Source organism: Eretmochelys imbricata, chromosome 2, assembly GCF_965152235.1.
Source record: "Eretmochelys imbricata isolate rEreImb1 chromosome 2, rEreImb1.hap1, whole genome shotgun sequence".
NCBI lineage: Eukaryota > Metazoa > Chordata > Testudines > Cheloniidae > Eretmochelys > Eretmochelys imbricata.
The window spans coordinates 230659852-230681525 of NC_135573.1; the positions used below are offsets into that span (position 1 = coordinate 230659852).

Sequence of the window (21674 nt, forward strand, 5' to 3'; positions counted from 1 at the left end):
CTTGAGCAGTAGCCTGAGGGACTTTCTTGTACTGCATGGGCCACAGCAAGTGAAACACTTCATGTTCCCCAAAGACAATGAAAATAGAAGTTTCCATCCAACATATTACTGGTGTGAAATTCCCAGTGGTGACAAAGTGGAGAGGCCATGGTTTATATAAACCCAGAATGCTGCATACTGTTTTTGTTGCAGACTCTTCCAGTCTAATGTTCCAGCTACATTGGGTTCTACAGGAACAAAGGACTGGAAAAATCTGGCTAGAAATCTGGCATGCCATGAGAAGGCAGCAAAGCACCAGAGAGCATTCCATACGTGGAAAGATCTTAAGATGAGACTAAGGTTAAAGGCCACCATAGATTATCAGCATCAAGAGAAGATTGCATCAGAGTCTCTGTACTGGCAAAATGTTCTGAAAAGGCTGATTGCCATTGGGAGAATGCCTGCTACCCAAAACCAAGCACTGCATGGCACTTCAGATCAGCTGAATGAGCCAAACAATGGAAACTTCCTTAAAATTGTGGAGCTGATGGATGAGTTTGATGCTGTACTCCAGGAGCATCTAAGAAGAGTCACCACCCAAGAAATGTACACACACCACTACCTTAGAAAAACAATTCAAAATGAGATCATACAGTTACTGGCAACAAAAGTCAAACAGAAGATTGTGACAGATCTGAAGTCAGCGAGATATTACTCTGTTATTCTGGACTGCATACCTGACAGCAGCCATACAGAACAAATTACTTTAATGGTGTGTTTTGTAACAACAACAGAACCTAGTGAAAATGTCCCTGCAATGGTGACTGTAAAAGAGCATTTTCTAGAATTTATTGACATTGCTGATACTACAGGAGCTGGTATGACAAATATGTGCTTCTTAAAGAGCTGGAAGATACAGGAATTGCGATAGCTGACATGAGAGGAAAGAACAGAGAAGTGCAGACAGGGAGCCAAGAGTTAAACCCTCGAGCTTTTTTTGTCCCATGCAGTTCTCATTCATTGAACTTGGTGGTCAGTGATGCAGCATCAGTTTCTAGTGAGGCTGCTGAATTTTTTAATGTATTTCAAAGCATCTATGTATTTTTCTCTGCATCAACTCATCGATGGCAAATTTTGAAGCAACATCTGGGAGCATCCTCTCTGACACTGAAACCACTGCGTGCCACATGATGGGAAAGTCAAGTGGAGGTGATAAAGCCTATCAAACACCAAATTGGGAAGATAGATGATGCCATAATTGTCATTATGGAGGATAATGCTATGACAGAAACTGTTCGTAGGATAACAGTGGCAGAGGGAAATGGAATCACCAGAAACATACATAACTTCAAATTTCTGTGTGGCTTAGTGTTGTGGCATGACATACTGTTTGAAATAAATGTTGTAAGCAAGAGACTCCAAGGTGTTGACCTTGATATATCTGGAGCAATGAAACAACTGGACAAAGCAAAGTCATACATACGGTCTCACCGGTCAGATGAGGGATTTGAGAATTTTCTGAAGAGTGCACAGAATTTGGCAGAGGAACTTCACACTGAAGCTATTTTCCCACCCATTCAAGAATGCAAGTCACCGAAGAAGGTGGCACGGGATAATCCCATAAGAGACCCCAAACAACAATTCAAAGTTGAATTCTTTAACTAGGTGCTTGATTGTGCAATACAGTCAGTTGAAGAACATTTCATGCAGTTCAAGGAACACAGCAGTATATTTGGGATGTTGTATGATATTCCAAAACTCCTCAGTATTCCTGAAGAAGACCTACACCAGCAATGAAGGGCACGACAGACAATGTTGACACATGATGACATGTGTACTATTGATACGAGTGATATAGGTGATGAACTGAAAGCCCTTTCAAGATACATTTCAGCAGGATCAACTTCAAAGGCTGTTCTGGAATATATGTGCACAAATAAGATGACCACCCTCTTTCCAAATGCTTTTGTTGCTCTGTGCATACTTCTAACACTTCCTGTAACAGTTGCCCGTGGAGAACGCAGCTTCTCCAAGCTGAAGTTAATAAAAACACATCTGTACTCCACAATGACACAGGAGAGGCTGGTTGGCCTTGCAAGAAAATCTTTGGAACCAAGAAGGCACGGAAAGCACCACTTTGATTATTCAAACAGATAAAAATGCCAGTGTTTATTATGCAGACAAGAAAAGTTACATTTGCTGTTCTGGTGTTTGCAAGTTAAGTGTTACTTAAAATTTTTGAACAAGGCATTTTAAGTTGTTAGTTCTCCTTTATTGGGGTAGGTAGCAGAGCAGTACCATGAGAGGAGTAGAACAGGAAGAAGGCAGAATTGAGACCTTTCAAAGTTTTGGCCCAAGCAAGGGGATATGGGGGCGTCATTTGAGCTCCCTGCCTCAGGTGCCAAAATGTTGTGGGCCGGCCCTGCCAGTACTCTTGTCTGATATGGCAATTCTGATAATCTTGCAGTGGTCATCATTAAACATCAGTGTTTGCCAACAGTTACCGTGCTTTAGTGCCTGAGATACTACTCTGAAACCTGAGATACTACAGATATTCCCTATTCAAAAGTAGTCCGGATACCACAATCTGCTAGCTCTTGGTAAATGCTGACTTTTAAATGCTGACCATTGTGTGTTTTATTTATGATTTTCCCCATAGTTTCGCTACTCAGAAGTCATGAGATTGCTACCACAACTCACCCATGAATTTTTCACTGGAATATATCCTTGACAAACTTAGAATATCACTGAGGACCAGCCTTAGCATTGGTTGACTAGGCCAGTTGTCCACGATGTCAGAAATGAATGGATGCATTTTGAGTTCCAAGGGAATAAATTTGCTTATATTTTGGAGGGGCTGCCAAAAATCTGATTTCCCTAGGGTGCTAATTGCACTGAAAACCCAGTTAGCCGTAGATATTTTTATGTTGCTTATGAGTACATTCTTGTAGACTATTTAGCCTTCTCAAGTGAAAAAATAGCAGTACATGTTGTGTGAAGTATTAATGTTTACACTTTAATTTAAACATTTAAAAAGAGGCACATGCAAGGAGAGGCATATTGTGCCAATTGAGAGACCTGATTAGCAGAACAGTTAAGACAAAGTGAAATTTCACTCCACCTGCCTATGCCCAGTATTTTAATGCTGTGTCATGTGTTTACAATGTAAAAGCATTCACTTGTGATATTTAATGGGACTGACAAAATATCTCCAATCTGAAAGGTATGTTTCTTAACACCAAAGATGAAAATAGATCATTTTAAAGCAGCTAGCTAACTAGAAAAACATTCTGCGGTACAATCCAGACTAGTGAGGGCCTGCCTTGTAACCATGAGCACCTCAGAATGTTCTGCTGCTGTAATTCTCTTGACTGGATGCTTCCAGCCAGCATGCAAGCATGCACTGAGGGCTTGTCTACACTTGAAATGCTACGACTGTGCTGCTCAGCACTTCAGTGTAGACACTCACTATAGTCACGGAGGGGTTCTCCCATCAGCACAGTTATTCCATCTCCCCGGGAAGTGGTAGCTAGGTCGATGGAAGAATTCTTCCATCAGCCTAGCACTGTCTACACTGGGGATTAGGTCAGCTTAACTATGTCCCTCAAGGGTGAGGATGTAGCTGGGTCAACTTAACTTCTGAGTTGAATCCTGGCCTGAATGTCTGTGTGTTAAGCAGCTCTGTTTCAGTGCTCTGATTCCAGCAGAGGTGAAGGAAGTTTCATGCTGGTTTCTCCCCCCTCTGCTCTCCCCCCGCCCATGTTTGCTAAAATGCAAATTGATCTGTTCCTGCAAACTCCTCTCCCCTACTGTGATGCTGAGTGGTTGTCTCCTTCCCTTGTTGACTTTGATGCTCCTGATTACTTTTGATGTAAATTGTGTTCCCATTGTCTCTTAATGTACCTTGAAAATGCCTTTCAGATAGCAGAACCACATTCCTTTGTCTAGGGTGGGGTAACTTAAGCCCTGCCTGGCAGACATATTTTAAGAACATAATTTCCAATGTGTTTCTAATTTTGAATTTATCCTCTGTACATTCACCATTCAATAATATTAATGTAACCCTTCTGCCCATCAGAGTCGGCAGCAACAAGGGCCGGGTTCAGTATCTAGGGGTTCCATTTCAATAACACAATGCAAAACTGGCTCGAACCCCCCACCCAGTGACCTGGGACAAATATATACCACCCCCTCTGGGCGCCTCTAAGAGGCAATACTTCTCCTCTCACAAGCACAGAGTCTGAGTGTAGCAAAAGCTTTTTAATGATGGAGAGAAACAATGTGGCATTACGTTGGGGAAACACCATCAAAAAGGATTCATACCACAACCTATGAGCAAAACCTATCCCAAGCAAATTGGGCTGTATCCTTTCCCTTTGGTTCTTGAGTCCAGCAACCCAAAAGTCACCCAAAGTCCCAAAAGTCCAACAACCCAAAAGTCTCTTCCCCTGGTCAGTGCAGCCCCAGAGTTCGAACGTTTAGCTGCAGAGTTTTACCTCCCAACCTGGGTGGAAATGGGAGAGTTAAGGGGCACCTTACGTGGTCCAAAGCCGATTGCCCCATCTCTCCATGGGGCTCCGCTCCACTCTACCAGCCGTCCCACAAATCGCTCTGCTCTGCCAGCCCCCACACATGAGCTGCTCCAGCCATCCCACAAACGCTCCGCTCCACCAGCCACTCCGCTCTGCCAGCTGTCCCACAACCTGCTCTGTAATATATCTTCAGGCTCCTCCATTACTTAACACAACACTTAATGATTTCAGCTTGTAGTAGGGGAGCCTCAGGGCTGTGCACCATTGGCCCAAAGTGAATTCAGCTCAGCAGCCTGCAACTAACTCCTAATAGAATCAAAATTAGCTCTGACATTCCACAGTGGAGGAAGAAGGAGATGCAATTAGCATGTAGGGCCCTCATCAGGGGCCCATACTACCAGGTAGTAATACCTATCCCCAGCCTCTTTCAATTCACTGAGTTTTGGAACCCATGTCCCTTGCCTAGCGAGTTCTACTTAGTTGATGGCGAGTCCCTCCATCATAACAAAAGGCCAAGTACAGTTCCACTGTCTTTGATTCACATAATCAGGATAATAACAATTTATTCTTCTTGCCCCAATAACAGAGAAACTGGGGATCCCACAGCAGCCAAAGTGACCATTTGGGCAGCTATGGGCTCATGCTAGGCGGGGTGGGTGTGCCTATGCAAATGAGATCAGCCATTGAAGTTCTTTTCCACAACTTGCCACAACTCACTACCAGATGTCAGGGTGGAGCTCATCCTGACTCTACTTACATTAATGATCAGTATGTTATTAGCTTTATATTGATAGTTCACATGACACCTTCTAGATACCAGATATGACATTAGTGGGTTGGAGTACATTCAGCTGGGTAGGCCAGTTAAAACTCACTACCAGATTACAATGATATCTTCTTCCATTGGGATGCTGTTAGGGCAGTGGTGAGCAACCTGCGGCCCGTGGGCTGAACGTGGCCCATCAGGGTAAGCTGATTGCAGGCTGCAAGACATTTTGCAGATGTTGACCATCCACACGCATGGCCCCCTGCAGCTCTGCGGATCACCGTTCCCGGCCAATGGGAGCTTCAGAAAGTGGCAGGACGGAGGGACGCACTGGCCGGCACTTCCCACAGCTCCCATTGGCCAGGAATGGGGCTCGTTCATCTGCACATTTACCAATACGATATATGCCATAATGTGCCAGCAATGACCCTCTGCCATGTACATTGGCCAAACCGGACAGTCTCTACGCAAAAGAATAAATGGACACAAATCAGACATCAAGAATTGGAACATTCAAAAACCAGTAGGAGAGCACTTCAATCTCCCTGGACACTCAATAACAGACTTAAAAGTGGCAATTCTTCAACAAAAAAACTTCAAAAACAGATGTCAATGAGAAATTGCAGAACTGGAATTAATTTGCAAACTGGACACCATCAAATTAGGCCAGAATAAAGACTGGGAGTGGATGGGTCACTACAAAAAGTAATTTTCCCTCTGCTCATACTCACACCTTCTTGTCAACTGTTGGAAATGGATAACGTTCACCTTGATTGCATTGGCCTCATTAACACTGACCCCCCACTTTGTAAGGCAACTCCCATCTTTTCATGTGCTGTGATACATATTATATATACTGCTTACCGTATTTTTCACTCCATGCATCTGATAAAGTGGGTTTTAGCCCATGGAAGCTTATGCCCAAATAAATTTGTTAGTCTCTAAGGTGCCACAAGGACTTCTCATTGTATTTGCCACTTAGTCATTCATAAAGCTTTACATAAATATGACTCTTCTAGTTTGTAGGCACCAGTTTTCTTCTATTCCATTATATTCTTGACAGTGTAAATACAATAGGGTGAGAAAGAAGTTATATAACTTGAGCTATATTTTGTGCATTTTGGGCTTGAGCACTCTGGTGCTGAGCCAACAACACACATAAATACAGAGCTGTGTATAACTGACATTTTTTTTTCTGTTCTGGCAGGTCAAACAAAAACTGATTATTTCTGGAATTTTCAGCAAATTGAAAAAGTTGGGAAAAAATGCTTCAACCTGAAACAAAATATTTTGTTTTAGATATTTTAAGAAAAGTAAAGGAAATGAAGGGCTAGATTAATATAAATGGAGGAGGAGGTTGTAGTGGTGCTCTCATCATAACCTTAAGGCATTCACCTAGGATGTAGGAGTTCGAGGTTTGAATCCTAACTCTGGAGCAGAAACTTGAACATAGGGCTCCCACTTCCCTAGAGAGTACCCTTAAATCTGCCTTTCAGCAAGTACACCTTGATTCAACCTGGATTGAGCAGTTATTAGAGCTGGAGAAATCAGGAACTATTTATCCTCGTTCAAATAATAAGTGAGATGTGAAATGAGCTTCATGGTAGGTAAGTTCCCTGCAGATTGTTTTATAATAGCATATTCAGTTTGAAGAGTTTCAGCTGGCAAATTAATTTAAAAGTGGTAAACATTTACAAAGGTTTCACATAGACCCAGCTATATACTACAAAACTAGATCAGAAACTGACCCTGTTTCCACTTTTAAACTGGCAAATACAGAGTAGTACTTAAAACAACCTCAGTGCTTTGAACAGCTGTTCTTTTAGAAAGCCCAAGGATAAATCAAAGTCTCATATTAAGGATCTGTAATCTATTTGAGTTAGAACTACACTGTGAAGTTTGTCTGAACTCATGTGGTTGACCCTATGGCAGAATTGAATTAATATGTCTAGTAGATACTTCCCCAAACAAACACCTACATTTTCTGTGTTATTTTAAAGAAATAATTTGAATAAAGTTTTATGCAAAAACCCAGGATACTAGTCACTGAGTAACTAAAGAAGCCTTCCAAGAAATTCAAATTTTATTTTATTTTTTTCTTTAAGGTAGTGAATTATCAGAGGAAAAAAATATTGAGCTAAGGTTCACCAGACAAAACACTTTTTTTAAAAAAAAATACACAACCTGTCTCTATGTTTACATTGCTAATTTGCAGGACTCCTGCTCTCTTTCTGTGAATTACAGTTCACTGAAAGACGTACATTAGGTCTTTCAGTATCACAACAGGGTGTAACAAGGACGATTAAAATTGAACACAACTGAATTTCGAGTGTTGGCAAGTTACTTATATACCTTGTTTTGTGGTGTTCACTAAAAATGGCTATCCTGATTTGTCCTGTCACGGTGCATTTTTTATAATGCCAGCACTAAGGAACACTATTGAGGTGTAATACGGGCTCTGTTTTAAATTAAATGGAAAACAAAAGGATGGATGACTATTTAGGATATGATTTTTATGTGTCTGTGTGTGTTACGGGGGAAAGTAATGCTCCACATTGAAAGGACAGGAGACTTTTTTCTTGCAATGATTCTGTTGGGTTTTTTCATTCGAAGTTTTCATTTTAGGCACACATTATGCTGGATTAATTAATATTCTCTTCAAAAGCGTGCTTTAAAAAAAAAAACTTTCATGCACACATTAGTTAATTTCACCAAGAACTAGAACAGCATGCAGTGCATTAGTCAGTGAGAAATCACAAATGAGTGTCATCTTGCAACTCAGTACTTGTTTTGTCTACAGGACCATTGTTCCATAAATAAATTGCTATCTATTTTTGTACCTGTTCCTTTTATTGGATAGCTGTCTTTGATGTTGTGAACCATATGCATCATCAGAGCGGAAGCAGCATCTTAATTATTTAATGTTTGCACAGTGCTTTAAACATGTCAAGTACTATATAAGTGATAAACATTATCTAGATTTAATGTTATTTTCAGTGACATGATATCCTAGTGGCAAACTATCCTTGCAATTTTCATGTGGACTGTGGGCAGGATTGTGCATTGTACACATATTCTTACAGGGGCATAAAGGTGAGCAAAAACCCCTGAATGGGTGACACAGATGATGGGCTACTCCATGGTGGCCACTATTCCCCTTCCCATTCAAGTGACTAGGGTATGGAAGGAGCCTTGGCTTAGCCTCCAATACCCTGGTTACTGCAGCTGAGTTAATGCACAGGGGAACTAATCTGTACTAGGTAAAGTTCTGATGGAGATTACATGCCACTTGGTCTCCTCCTTGGGTTTGATCCTGCACCATAGAAGTTAATGGGAATTTTACTATTAACTTTAATGGGGGCAGGACCAGGGCCCTACAACTACAGTGCAGTTACATGCTGCCCTTTACTCAGGGATTATGGTAAGTCCACAATCAAGCCTTAAACCATCAAATATATGCAAGCTCATATTTGTGAGGCTAAAGTAGAAGCATATCTAAAGCAAAAAAAGAAATTTACCCCAGGCCTCAATCTGTATGTTTTCCAGTAGTAAGAGTATGGCTAACAGTTTACTGATCTCTGTGTGTATATAATGTCTGCTGCAGTTTCCACGGTATGCATCCGATGAAGTGAGCTGTAGCTCAGGAAAGCTCATGCTCAAATTGGTTAGTCTCTAAGGTGCCACAAGTACTCCTTTTCTTTTTGCGAATACAGACTAACACGGCTATTACTCTGAAACCAGTTTACTACTGCTACATTATCCTCTTCCTTGCCTTTATCGTATTTTAAGGTAGATCCCTGCTCCTTTAGAGGATGTGACTCTCACTATTTTAATCACATAGGGTACTTTGCCATGCCTGAGGGGACACCATAATTAAAAACAGGCATAATAATCATCAACATTATAATGACTGTTTTATTATTAAAGAAAGAAAAGATATTACACAAAACGGAACACAAATGATAAACAATTGTTATTTCCGTTTTATTCTTTTCTGTATGTCTCCCTGTATGTGGAGAGCTTTTAACAGAGATGGGCCTCCCTTTAAGAATGAGACTACCTCTGGTGGGCATGCTCTTCTTTGGTAAATTATGACCAAAATTAGCAAGGAAACCTGTGTTAATAAATCATACTCATTTTGTGGCTGTGCTTGAGCTAACTGTCTCACCTATCCATGTTAAAATCTTAGCAGTGAGGTTGTTTGTTTGGTGTTGCCCTCTGACTTCATTCTTCTGAGCAGTCTTGCTCCTATAGACAGCAGGGAGAGGTGTGATGAGTGATAAAATTAAGGCGGAGAGTGGAAAATTCTTGAGTACCTTTTGAGTAGGTTTAAGTAGAGTCTTTTTCCTGCAAAGGGCGGGGTAGGAAGGCCCTCTTTAATGTTTTATGGCTTCTGATAAATCTCCCATGCTTACCCCTCCACACACACACAGTCTTGCATTCTTTTAAAGTCAGGACAAAAATATTTTTCAAAGTCTGTTGTTTAAAAATCATATCTGTGCCAAATGATATTTTAGACCAGAGTGGTGGTCTGTTTTTTGATAAAGACAATTTGTTGTCTGTTACCTTTTTTTTTCCTTCCAGTTTTCCTTAGATTTATGACCTGTTGTTTATAGTATTTACAACTGGCCATTAAAACTTCTTTAAGTATTTTGTACAAAGCACAAATTGCAATAACCAATAAATACTTTAAAACATAGTATAAAATGGAAATAGTATAGAATTAAAACAAAGTACTCTAGTAGTTATAAAAGTTGTATTTTAGAGTCTTCATAAATGCTTGGATGTAGTAAACATGGTTTCATGGCCAAGGAGGTGTCACCTTCCTTTGACACATGAGACTTTTAACTAAGGAACAGAAAGCAGAAGCTTCCTGAAATTTCTTTAATTAACTTGAATATCTTATTTAATAACATAAGCAACCAAAAACATATGGTAATGTTGTTATATTTTCCGTGCATTGTGGGCATAGCAGAAGAGTAGGTATCTCTTGAAATTCAGTAAAGGCACAGACAAGTTTGTAATGACCTAATATTATAAGAATAAATTATAATAATTTAATTATAACCATTTTGCATCAATATTGAGGTTTATGTATCACGGTGGTTCTCTTGGAGAGTAAAAGCAAGCATCCATCATTCTTTTTTCTTTGTTGTTGGGGACCCTGCCTGCACATGGTTTACAACAGCTAATTAACTATAGGACAAAAAAGAATTAAAGCATAATATCCAAATGTATATTTTTGAGATGGCATTTGATGCCAGGATGCTTTATTCAAAATGCTGCTGACATTTAATCAAGATACTTCCACACAATTACCACATATCTTTGGTGACTTTATTTGGAATTGCGGTTCATAAATTTTTGGAAATAAATGTTCTGTTTTTGCAGTTTTAGATATTATTGCAAAAGCATTATGTTTTAGTAGTACTGTGAAGCAGTGCTGTGGCATCTGGTTACCACTTATACTTTGTTCCTCTGTGTGAACTGGATATTGAGCTCCAATGTCATGTGCTGAGACTGGCATTTGAGTTTTTAACTAGCATTTCATGGTCTTCATGGAAACTCATTCCTGTGTGCATGTTATTTCAGTAATTAACAATGATGTTTTTTTCCTGGAATACTCGGGTTATTAGCTTTTCCCGTGTAGGGTCAGAAAATCGGGACAGTAAGTGTGGCAAAGGCTATATTACTTAGTAATTGATCCAGTCACTCATGGGAAGCATCTTCAGTGTGACTGAACCATAAATTTGGCGGAGAGACAACTGCACCCTGCAAGACAACTTAAAATGTTTTGGGGATTCTGAAGGGGGTGTTGGATCATTACAATTGGGGTGAATTGGAAACCTTGTTGCGGGGGGAAGAACTGAAATGAATTTTTTTCTCCCTTTTTAAATAAAAAAAGTTCTCATTTTTCAGCAAGCTCTAACCTTGGTAAACATCCAACAGGGAAACAGGGAAGCCTTGTAAATTTTTTTTGAAAAGAAGATAGCATTTTAAGGGAACTCTATAAGAAACAAGGAATTTTTGAAAGGAAAGTTAAAATTAAGAAAATTGAAGCTGACAGGGTCTCTGTAACTGTATTGGTTGTGACATCACAGTGTTTGACAGTTCTGAATCAGTCAAAAGGAAAAAAGCTAATTCTCTTGCCTGTTTATTCTGAATACTAATTTGTTCTATATTTTGGCAATAATGAGAAGTAAATGTATAAACAAAAAGAAAAGGAGTATTTGTGGCACCTTAGAGACTAACAAATTTATTTGAGTATAAGCTTTCGTGAGCTACAGCTCACTTCATCGGATGCATAAGTATCTGCTATTTTAATGACATTTAGTAAAATATGTACCTCTCTTTAAAGTTTGCTAGAGTATATCTGTGTATCTAATTATTTTCAGTTTAATGAGATTCTCATAAAAGTATATCACTTATTCACATAACTATTAAAATAATTAAACATGATTAATGTTATTACAGTAACTACTAAAAGAGCTAATTATAATGTGCCACTTATTATACCATCTTGCCATCATTTTACGTCACAATGTTTCAGTGGTTTAAATGTGACTGTATAACCAACCACATTAATGTCGTAGTTCACTGTGATTAATATGAACAGCAGAGAGCATTGATAATGATTAGTCTCTTTCATGAAGTGTTACCAAATACAGTATCTCCACAAGAACAAATTTAAGCTCATTTTAAAATCATGAAACATAGTAAATGGCTCTTCTATCAATTGATATTAAATATATAATGAGAAGTGAAAGTCTACTATATGCTGACAAATGGTTTCATAATTATTGTTTCCCTAGATCTTAGTGGAAGGTACTGTGGGAGACGGTTTCTGTGGAGACATTGGAATTGATGACTTATCCTTTACAGACTGTACCCTTTACAATGGTGAGAACAAAGTTAAAAAGTAACTATAAATGTCTTTACACCCAGTACATTGAGTACGGAAAGGAAATACTGAGGAAATGGACATCTGGAAAACAAATTAGTGAAAAGAAGAAAATGTGATTTGATTATTATCTGTTCTGTTCATTCCCTCTGAAGCACCTGGCATTGGCCACTGATGGAAGACAGGATACTGGGCTAGATGGACCTTTGGTCTGACCCAGTATGGCTGTTCTTATGTTAGATATGCCTGGTATACTGATTCCTGACCCTACAGAAAAAGGAAGTGCCTCTTGCCATATGCACTTAAGCTTAAGTTCTGAGATCAGGTCAGATGTGCAAGAGGAAGAAACTGTGCTTAGATGCCTGGGGACACTGGCTAGAAAATAAGCTCTATAAGACAGAAATTCCAGTGTCTAAAAAATGTCAGCAGCTCTAACAGGCAGTCACAGGAACGCGTTTTCCATATCCAGCAACAAGGTAGTTTGGTTTCTCGAAGGAGCATCAAACTTTTAAAATAGTGTAAATATATTTAAATTTCATTTGGCAAAATTCATTCCATCTTTTGACAGAGAGAGAGAGAGAGATCTCTCAGGTTTCAGACTAACAGCCGTGTTAGTCTGTATTCGCAAAAAGACAAGGAGTACTTGTGGCACCTTAGAGACTAACCAATTTATTTGAGCATAAGCTTTCGTGAGCTACAGCTCTCTAAGGTGCCACAAGTACTCCTTTTCTTTTTTTAGAGATATCTCTGCACATACATATATGTATAATCAATTTAATGAAGACATTATTCTGACAGTGTCAAAACAAAGAAGTCAAACACTCACACTGCAGTACACAAACAGTTTGAATGATACTACTGTCTGCCTGAAGTCTTCACTACCTAGTTTGGTTCAGTGTCTACAGAACCATCATACCTTGTGTCCCAAGACATCTACAAAATTCCATGCCTACTGTGTTTCATTAAAACAAACAAACAAAAAGTAAGCTTCCAGGGGGGCTGGTGTTAGATGCAGAAGAAAATGGAATGTAATATATGGTGTGACAGCTGACTCAGGCCTAGTCTACACTAGGAGTTGAGGTCGAATTTAGCAGCGTTACCTCAATTTAACCCTGCACCCGTCCACACGACAAAGCCCTTTTTTTCGACTTAAAGGACTCTTAAAATCAATTTCTTTACTCCACCCCTGATGAGGGGATTAGCACTGAAATCAACCTTGCCGGGTCGAATTTGGGGTAGTGTGGACACAATTCGACGGTATTGGCCTCCGGGAGCTATCCCAGAGTGCTCAATTGTGGCCGCTCTGGACAGCACTCTCAACTCGGATGCACTGGTCAGGTAGACAGGAAAAGGCCCGCGAACTTTTGAATCTCATTTCCTGTTTGGTCAGCGTGGCAAGCTCACCTGCAGAGCCCATCAGCGCAGGAAACCATGCAGTCCCAGAATCGCCAAAGAGCTCCAGCATGGACCGAACGGGAGGTTCGGGATCTGATCGCTATATGGGGAGACAAATCTGTGCTGGCAGAACTCTGTTCGAAAAGACGAAATGCCAAAATATTTGAAAAAATCTCCAGTGGCATGAAGGACAGAGGCTATAACAGGACCCGCAGCAGTGCCGCGTGAAAATTAAGGCGCTCAGGCAAGCCTACCAAAAAACCAGAGGCACACGGCCGCTCCGGTTCAGAGCCCAGACATGCCGCTTCTATGATGAGCTGCATGCCATTCTAGGGGGTGCAGCCACCACTACCCCAACTCAGTGCTTTGACTCCGTCCAAGGAGTGGGAGGCAACATGGAAGCCGGTTTTGGGGGCGAGGAAGATAGCTCACAGCAAGGAAGCAGAGAAACTGGTTTCCCCAACAGCCAGGATCTGTTTATCACCCTGGACCTGGAGCCAGTACCCACCGAACCCATCCAAGGCGGGCTCCTAGACCCTGAAGGTGGAATAGGGACCTCTGGTGAGTGTACCTTTGTAAATATTATACGTGGTTTAAAAGCAAGCATGTTTAATGATTAATTTGCCCTGGCATTCGCGGCTGGTACAGCTACTGGAAAAGTCTGTTAACGGGTCTGGGGATGGAGTGGAAATCCTCCAGGGACATCTCCAAAAAGCTCTCCTGGATGTACTCCCAAAGCCTTCGCAAAAGGTTTCTGGGGAGGGCAGCCTTATTCTGTTCTCCATGGTAGGACACTTTACCACGCCAGGCCAGTAGCATGTAGTCAGGAATCATTGCAGAACAAAGCATTGCAGCGTATGGTCCTGGTGTTTGCTGGCATTCAAACATCTGTTCTTTATCTCTCTGTGTTACCCTCAGGAGAGTGATATCATTCTTGGTCACCTGGTTGAAATAGGGTGGTTGTAGTAAGCGGATATTCAGAATTGCCCATTCCTACTGGGCTGTTTGCCTGTGGCTGAACAGAAATCTTCCCCACTGTTAGCCATGCCATCATCCCGGAGAATTGGGTGTGGGGGATGGGGGGCTTAGTTGGGTTTCTGCTGCACTTTAACCCAGAAACCGCATCCCCTCCTTTTAAATTGCCAACCCATTTTAAATGGCCAACCCAACGGCTACTTCATATGGGAAAGGAGGGTGCTGCTCTTTGAAACCATTCCCACATGTTATGAAGGTTCAAGAAGCCAAAAGACTGCGGCTTACCATGGCTGCCTGCAAGCCGAATTCTGTTGCCTGGCCCTGCGTGAGTGATCTCTCACACCAAACCGACATACCCTCAATAAAAGACAAAATGTGACCTTGTAATGAAAGCACATGTGCAATGTAGTGTTAACAGCAAGGTTTACTGTGAAAGAGTGTACCCATTGTTCTATAAAATGTGTCTTTTTAACTACCACTCTCGCTTTTTTTTCCCCTCCACCAGCTGTATATATTTCTCCTTCCCAGAGGCTAGCGAAGATTAGAAGGCAAAAAAACCACACTTGCGATGAAATGTTCTCTGACCTCATGCTGTCCTCCCACACTGACAGAGCACAGCAAAATACATGGAGGCAGACAATCTCAGAGTGCAGGAAAACACAATATGACCGCGAGGAGAGGTGGCAGGCTGAAGATGGTAGGTGGCATCAGCTTGCTGAAAGAAGGCAGGAGTCAATGCTCAGGCTGCTGGAGGATCAAACTCATATGCTCCAGCATATGGTTGAGCTGCAGGAAAGGCAGCAGGACCACAGACCGCTGCTACAGCCCTTGTGTAACCAACTGCCCTCCTCCCCAAGTTCCATAGCATCCTCACCCAGATGCCCAAGAACGCGGTGGGGGGCCTCCGGCCACCCAGCCACTCCACCCCAGAGGATTGCCCAAGCAACAGAAGGCTGGCATTCAATAAGTTTTAAAGTGCTGTGTGGCCTTGTCCTTCCCTCCTCCACCACCCCTCCCAGGCTACCTTGGTAGTTATCCCCCTATTTGTGTGATGAATAAATAAAGAATGCATGAATGTGAAGCAACAATGTCTTTATTGCCTCTGCAAGCGGTGATTGAAGGGGGGAGGGGAGAGTGCTTAGCTTACAGGAAAGTAGAGTGAACCCAGTGGAGGGGTTCCATCATGGAGAAACAAACAGAACTTTCACACCATAGCCTGGCCAGTCATGAAACTGGTTTTCAAAGCTTCTCTGATGCGCACCACACCCTCCTGTACTCTTCTAACCACCCTGGTGTCTGGCTGCGCGTAATCAGCAGCCAGGCGATTTGCCTCAACCTCCCACCCTGTCATAAACGTCTCCCCCTTACCCTCACAGATATTGTGGAGCGCACAGCAAGCAGTAAAAACAATGGGAATATTGGTTTTGCTGCGGTCTAAACAACTCAGTAAACTGCACCAGTGACCTTTTAAACGCCCAAATGCACATTCTACCACCATTCTGCACTTGCTCAGCCTATAGTTGAACAGCTCCTTACTACTGTCCAGGGTGCCTGTGTACGGCTTCATGAGCCATGGCATTAAGGGGTACGCTGGGTCCCCAGGGATAACTATAGGCATTTCAACATCCCCAACCGTTATTTTCTGGTCTGGAAAGTAAGTCCCTTGCTGCAGCTGTTGAAACACACCAGAGTTCCTGAAGATGCGAGCATCATGTACCTTTCCCAGACATTCCACGTTGATGTTGGTGAAACGTCCCTTGTGATCCACCAGTGCTTGCAGCACCATTGAACAGTACCCCTTGCAGTTTATGTACTCACTGCCTTTGTGCTCCGGTGCCAAGATAGGGATATGCGTTCCGTCTATCGCCCCACCACAGTTAGGGAATCCCATTGCAGCAAAGCCATCCACTATGACGTGCACATTTCCCAGAGTCACTACCCTTGATATCAGCAGCTCAGTGATTGTGTTGGCTGCTTGCATCACAGCAGCCCCCACAGTAGATTTGCCCACTCCAAATTGATTCCCGACTGACCGGTAGCTGTCTGGCATTCCAAGCTCCCAGAAGGCTACTCGCTTCTCAACTCCCTCAATTGCCAGTCGCTTCTCAACTGTGAGGGCTGCTCTCATCTTGGTATTCTTGCACTTCAGGGCAGGGGAAAGCAAGTCACAAAGTTCCATGAAAGTGCCCTTACGCATGTGAAAGTTTTGCAGCCACTGGGAATTGTCCCAGACCTGCAACACTATGCGGCCTCACCAGTCTGTGTTTGTTTCCCGGGCCCAGAATCGGTGTTCCATGCCATGAACCTGCCCAATTGACACCATGATGTGCACATTGCAGGGGCCCGTACTTTGTGAGAAGTCTATGTCCATGTCCTCATCACTCTCGTCACGGCGCTGCAGTCGCCTCCTCCGGGGTTTTGCTTTTCTTGCAGGTTATGGTTCTGCATATCCTGCTGGATAATGCACGCAGTGTTTATAGTGCTCATAATTGCCGCCGTGATCTGAGCGGACTCCATGTTCCCAGTGCTATGGCGTCTGCACTGAAAAAAGGCACAAAACTTTGACGGAGGGAGGGCGCGACTGACAACATGGCTAACAGGGTTGGCTTACAGGGAATTAAAATCAACAAAGGGGGTTTTTGCCCATGTTTTTGCCCCATCAGGCATTGGAATTTCAACCCAGAATTCAAATAGGCTGTGGAGACTGCAGGAACTGTGGGATAGCTACCCACAGTGCAACGCTCCGGAAGTCGACAGTTGCCTCGGTACTGTGGCCGCACTCCACCGACTAAATGCACTTACAGCATTTGTGTGGGTACACACACAATCGACTGTATAAAAATGCTTCCTAAAAAACTGACTTCTATAAATTCAACCTAATTTTGTAGTGTAGACATACCTCACAGTAGTAACGGAGAGTAGTAGAACTGCAGACATTTTAGCACAAAATGATTTTCCAAGAATTGCTATCTTAGCAGGCTCTCATGCAGACAAACTTAGTTTTAACATGCAAAAACTTCTTCTAGGCAAAATTATTAGGTCCAGCAGGACTGTTGTGCATGCTGTATGCTTTTCTCATGGATCATTTTCCCTTTTTTAAATCTAAATAGTGCACAATACAACTTTATTTTGTATAACATCTTTCACACAAACAATGTCTAAAGTTAAACGATACAAAGTTAATGTAAAAATATCTGCAATGGTGGTGGTGGGGGGAATTAAGAGATATAGACAAGGGAGCAAATGTCTTCAGGTGACATATGAAACTAGACAGGGAGGCAGAAGATTTAAGTAGTCTGTTCCAAATGATAGAGCTTCAGGGGACAAGGCCCCAGCACAAACAGTGGTGAGTTTGTAGGAAGAAACAGAGGAGGCTGAAGATGGATAAAAAATGGAATAGTGGGCTGATCATAAATGAGCTAGGAAAAGGGATAAACAGTGAGGTGGCAAAATTTTCAGATGACACAAAATTATTCAATATAGTTAGGTCCAAAGCAGACTGTGAAGAGTTACAAATGGATCTCACAAAACTGGGTGACTTAGCAACAAAAAGGCAGGTGGTATTCAATGTTGGGAAATGCAAAGTAATGCACATTGGAAAATATAACCCAAACTATACATACAAAATGATAGGATCTAAATTAGCTGTAACTAGTCAAGAAAGAGATCTCAGAGTCATTTTGGATAGTTCTCTGAAAACATCTGCTCATTGTGAAGTGGCAGTCAAAAAAGCGAACAGAATGTTGGGAATCATTAAGAAAGGGATAGATAAGAAGACAGAAAATATTATATTGCCTCTGTATAAATCCATGGTATGCCCACATCTTGAATACTGCATGCAGATGTGGTCTCCTCTTCTCAAAAAAGATATATTGGAATTTGAAAAGGTTCAGAAAAGGGCAACAAAATGCTTAAGGGCATGGAACAACTTCCATATGAAGAGAGATTAAAAAGACTAGGATGTTTCACCTTGGAAAAGAGATGACTAATGGGGGATGTGACTGAGAAGATGTGGAAAAAGTTAATAAGGAATTCCTTACTCATTCTCATAACACAAGAGACAGAGGTCACCCAGTGAAATTAATAGGCAGCAGGTTTAAAGAAAACAAAAGAGAGTACTGCTTCACGCAATGTACACTCAACCTGTGGAACTCATTGCCATGGGATGTTGTGAAGGCCAAAACTATAAAGGGGTTCAAAAACAATTAGATAAGTTCATAGAGGACAGGTCCATCAATGGCTATTAGCAAAGATGGTCAGGGTGTCCCTGGCCTCTGACTGCCAGATGCTGGGAGTGGACTGTGGGAATTAGGTACTTAAGCCTCATGAGAAAGAAATCCAGTGGAGAGGAAATTGGCATGACGCAGTCAGAGTGGTGGGACAGGAAGGTGATTGTCAAAGTATTTTTTTTTTTAATGGACAGAACAGCAAGGAGATGATAATAAAGGGATGTTAGATAGGAGGAGATTCTCACAGCAATTCCACAGTTCAGGGGCAGAGATCAAATAACTGTTGAATAAATACATTATTTGAATTATTTTTTTTCATAAGGAAATTTGCCAACTATCTCATCAACGCCCTCAGGAACTTCAGTTCCTGCAACACTCCCTACGAACAATTGCACAGAGAAGGAATTTGTCTGTAGAGAAACAGGCCACTGCATCCAGATGATCCAGAGATGTGATTTCAGACCTGACTGCTCTGATAAGTCTGATGAATCCTCTTGTGGTCAGTGAACTAATTATTATGCTAATTTATTCTGAGATATTAAACATATTTAATTATTCCATATCTTCATTTGTTATTCTGTATTTGTGTCCTGGCATTAATCTTCATATAAGCTTCCCCAAAGAAGACTAACCTTCAGCTTTGTAGTATGGGAATTTGAGATGTTATGCATCTTGAACCTTCCAATGTGCTGACTGGGACTTGACACTTTATATTTCAACTCAAATTACTTACTCAAAAGCTTACATCACTTAGTGCTTGGTTACTATACATAGCCATTTAAAAAAATACAGTTTCTCAAATTAATTGAACCAGTAATTATTGCTCAGCAAGGCAGTTGTTGGTGAGCAAGAAATTAAGATAATATGGCATGCAGGGAAGAGTGAATATAACCAAAAGAGTTACAAGGAAGTAACTTGTTGGCTGCTCCTGATGGATTTCTATTATCAAGATACTTAATAATAGAAATCAAACTATTGCTTTATATTTGTGCCTTAAAATATAGTCCTAGACAGTCCTGGTCTGATAGTTCACAATAGGAAATGTAGTTAGATGCCCCTTCAGGACAGGAACTGTGTCTATATTAGAGGTGTGGGAAAGGAGAATTTTATGGGAAATTCTGCAATTTCTAAATTTGTTTTCATTCTGAATTTGAATGAAACATTGAATTTCAAAATTTGCCACAAAACCACAGTTTTTTAAAAAAATAATTTTTCTTCAATCAAAACATTTAGTTTTGATTTCCACTTTCAAAAAAATCATAATAGAAAAGAAAATTGTTGTCATGAAAAGCAGTTTCAAAATGAAAATTGGAAACATTCAGTTCTGAAAATGTTGAAATTAAATGTTGTGATATTATTGAATGCTTTGTTTAGATTTTTTTCTAAATGAAACTTTGTTGAAATCAACACATTCCCATGGAACATTTTGATTTCAGTAAAATAGCATTTTCCAGCCAACTCTAGTCTATATGTTTGTTCAGCACTGAATACAATCAGCTGTTATGCATCACCATAGTACAAATAAATAATAATAAATGAATATTTTTTTATTTTTAATACTCATGAAACTTCCTTGAATATAGCAGTTTCTTCAAAATTATTTGATTTTAATTTCACAAATCTCTTCAGCTTTTTCCTGTATAGATTGATTATGAATATTGAAAAAATAAGATGTTGTATGCTTATGATTGGTCAGACAAATCACATGGTATTGTTTTTCTTTCCTGATTAAATGTGTGAGTATTTATAAAGCATTTTGTTTGTGTATGTATGAATATAAAATATACTGTCCACAAATACACTCATATGTGATTTTGAGATCTACTTTCTGTTAACATTTGTTCCAGCAAAACATTAGCCACTGATTGACCATGGTAAGTGAACCCAAACGGAAAAAGTGGAAGTGATTTACAAATTCAAATATTGATAGACATTTTCATGCAGTATTCATCCAGCTCTAGTTACTGATGAGAAACACTGAAATGAAACTTTAGCATAAAGCAGAGTTCACTCAGTAGAACAAGTTTTTTCTCACAGATTCACTTTAAGTCTGTCTTCCAAGTCACCCTTCATCTCTTCAGGGGGATAAAAGCTATGGAGAATACTGCTTAGTCTACTGCATGCAATCTGAAGTCTGCAGTCACCACAGAAATGACTGCAATTCATCGCTTGAATGGCAATATCTGAATAGGCCTGAAGTACATCGGACCCTCACTAGAACGTGCATCTATATAAGGCAAATTCAGATATAATGCGGTCACGTCCATGGATCCCAAATTTAAGTACTGTACAGTACAATTTTTTTTTAGTATAGATGCAATAAATCAACCGTTGAGCGCTCCCCTGTCAACTCTAGTACTCCACCAGAACGAGGAGTGCAAGCGCAGTCGACGGGAGAGCGTCAGCTATTCACATTGCTGAAGTTGCGTATCTTAGATTGACCCCATGTGGTAGTGTAGACAAGCCCTAAGACGATTGCTGTAGGCCTAGAACGCCATACAAATATAATGTAATAAAAATTTAAGGTACAGTATTTATCTTTAGAAAGATGTCAAAAATGTCATGCAAAAGGAAGGCTTACTTGGTGCAGGAGAAATTGGAAGCTGTCGAACGACTTAGAAATGGCAAAACCCAGGCAAAGATTAGCCGTGATATTGGCATTAACGAGTCCACCTTTCGTGGATGGCTAAAGAATGCTGACAAGCTCGGAATTTACATTCATAACCTGGATGAAGAGCATGGCCTTCAAAGAAAATGAGCCTGTTTAGCGAATGATGCTGATCTTGATTCTGCGGTGTACATGTGGTTTGTGCAAGAACAGCAGAAAGGCATTCCGATCTCTGGTCCGCTTATAGCCATGCAAGTGGAAAAATTCGACCGGGAACTTAATGATGAAT

At 40.9% G+C, this 21674-nt stretch overlaps 1 protein-coding gene across 1 annotated transcript in view; it reads left to right on the forward strand.

Moving 5' to 3' along the window:
* MALRD1 (MAM and LDL receptor class A domain containing 1) overlaps positions 1–21674 on the forward strand; it is a 513316-nt gene that overhangs the window by 253771 nt on the left and 237871 nt on the right. The window contains exons 19-20 of the mRNA XM_077808757.1: positions 12090–12177; positions 19100–19276. Coding sequence (XP_077664883.1) covers positions 12090–12177; positions 19100–19276 — 265 coding nt within the window. The remainder of the gene's footprint in view (positions 1–12089; positions 12178–19099; positions 19277–21674) is intronic.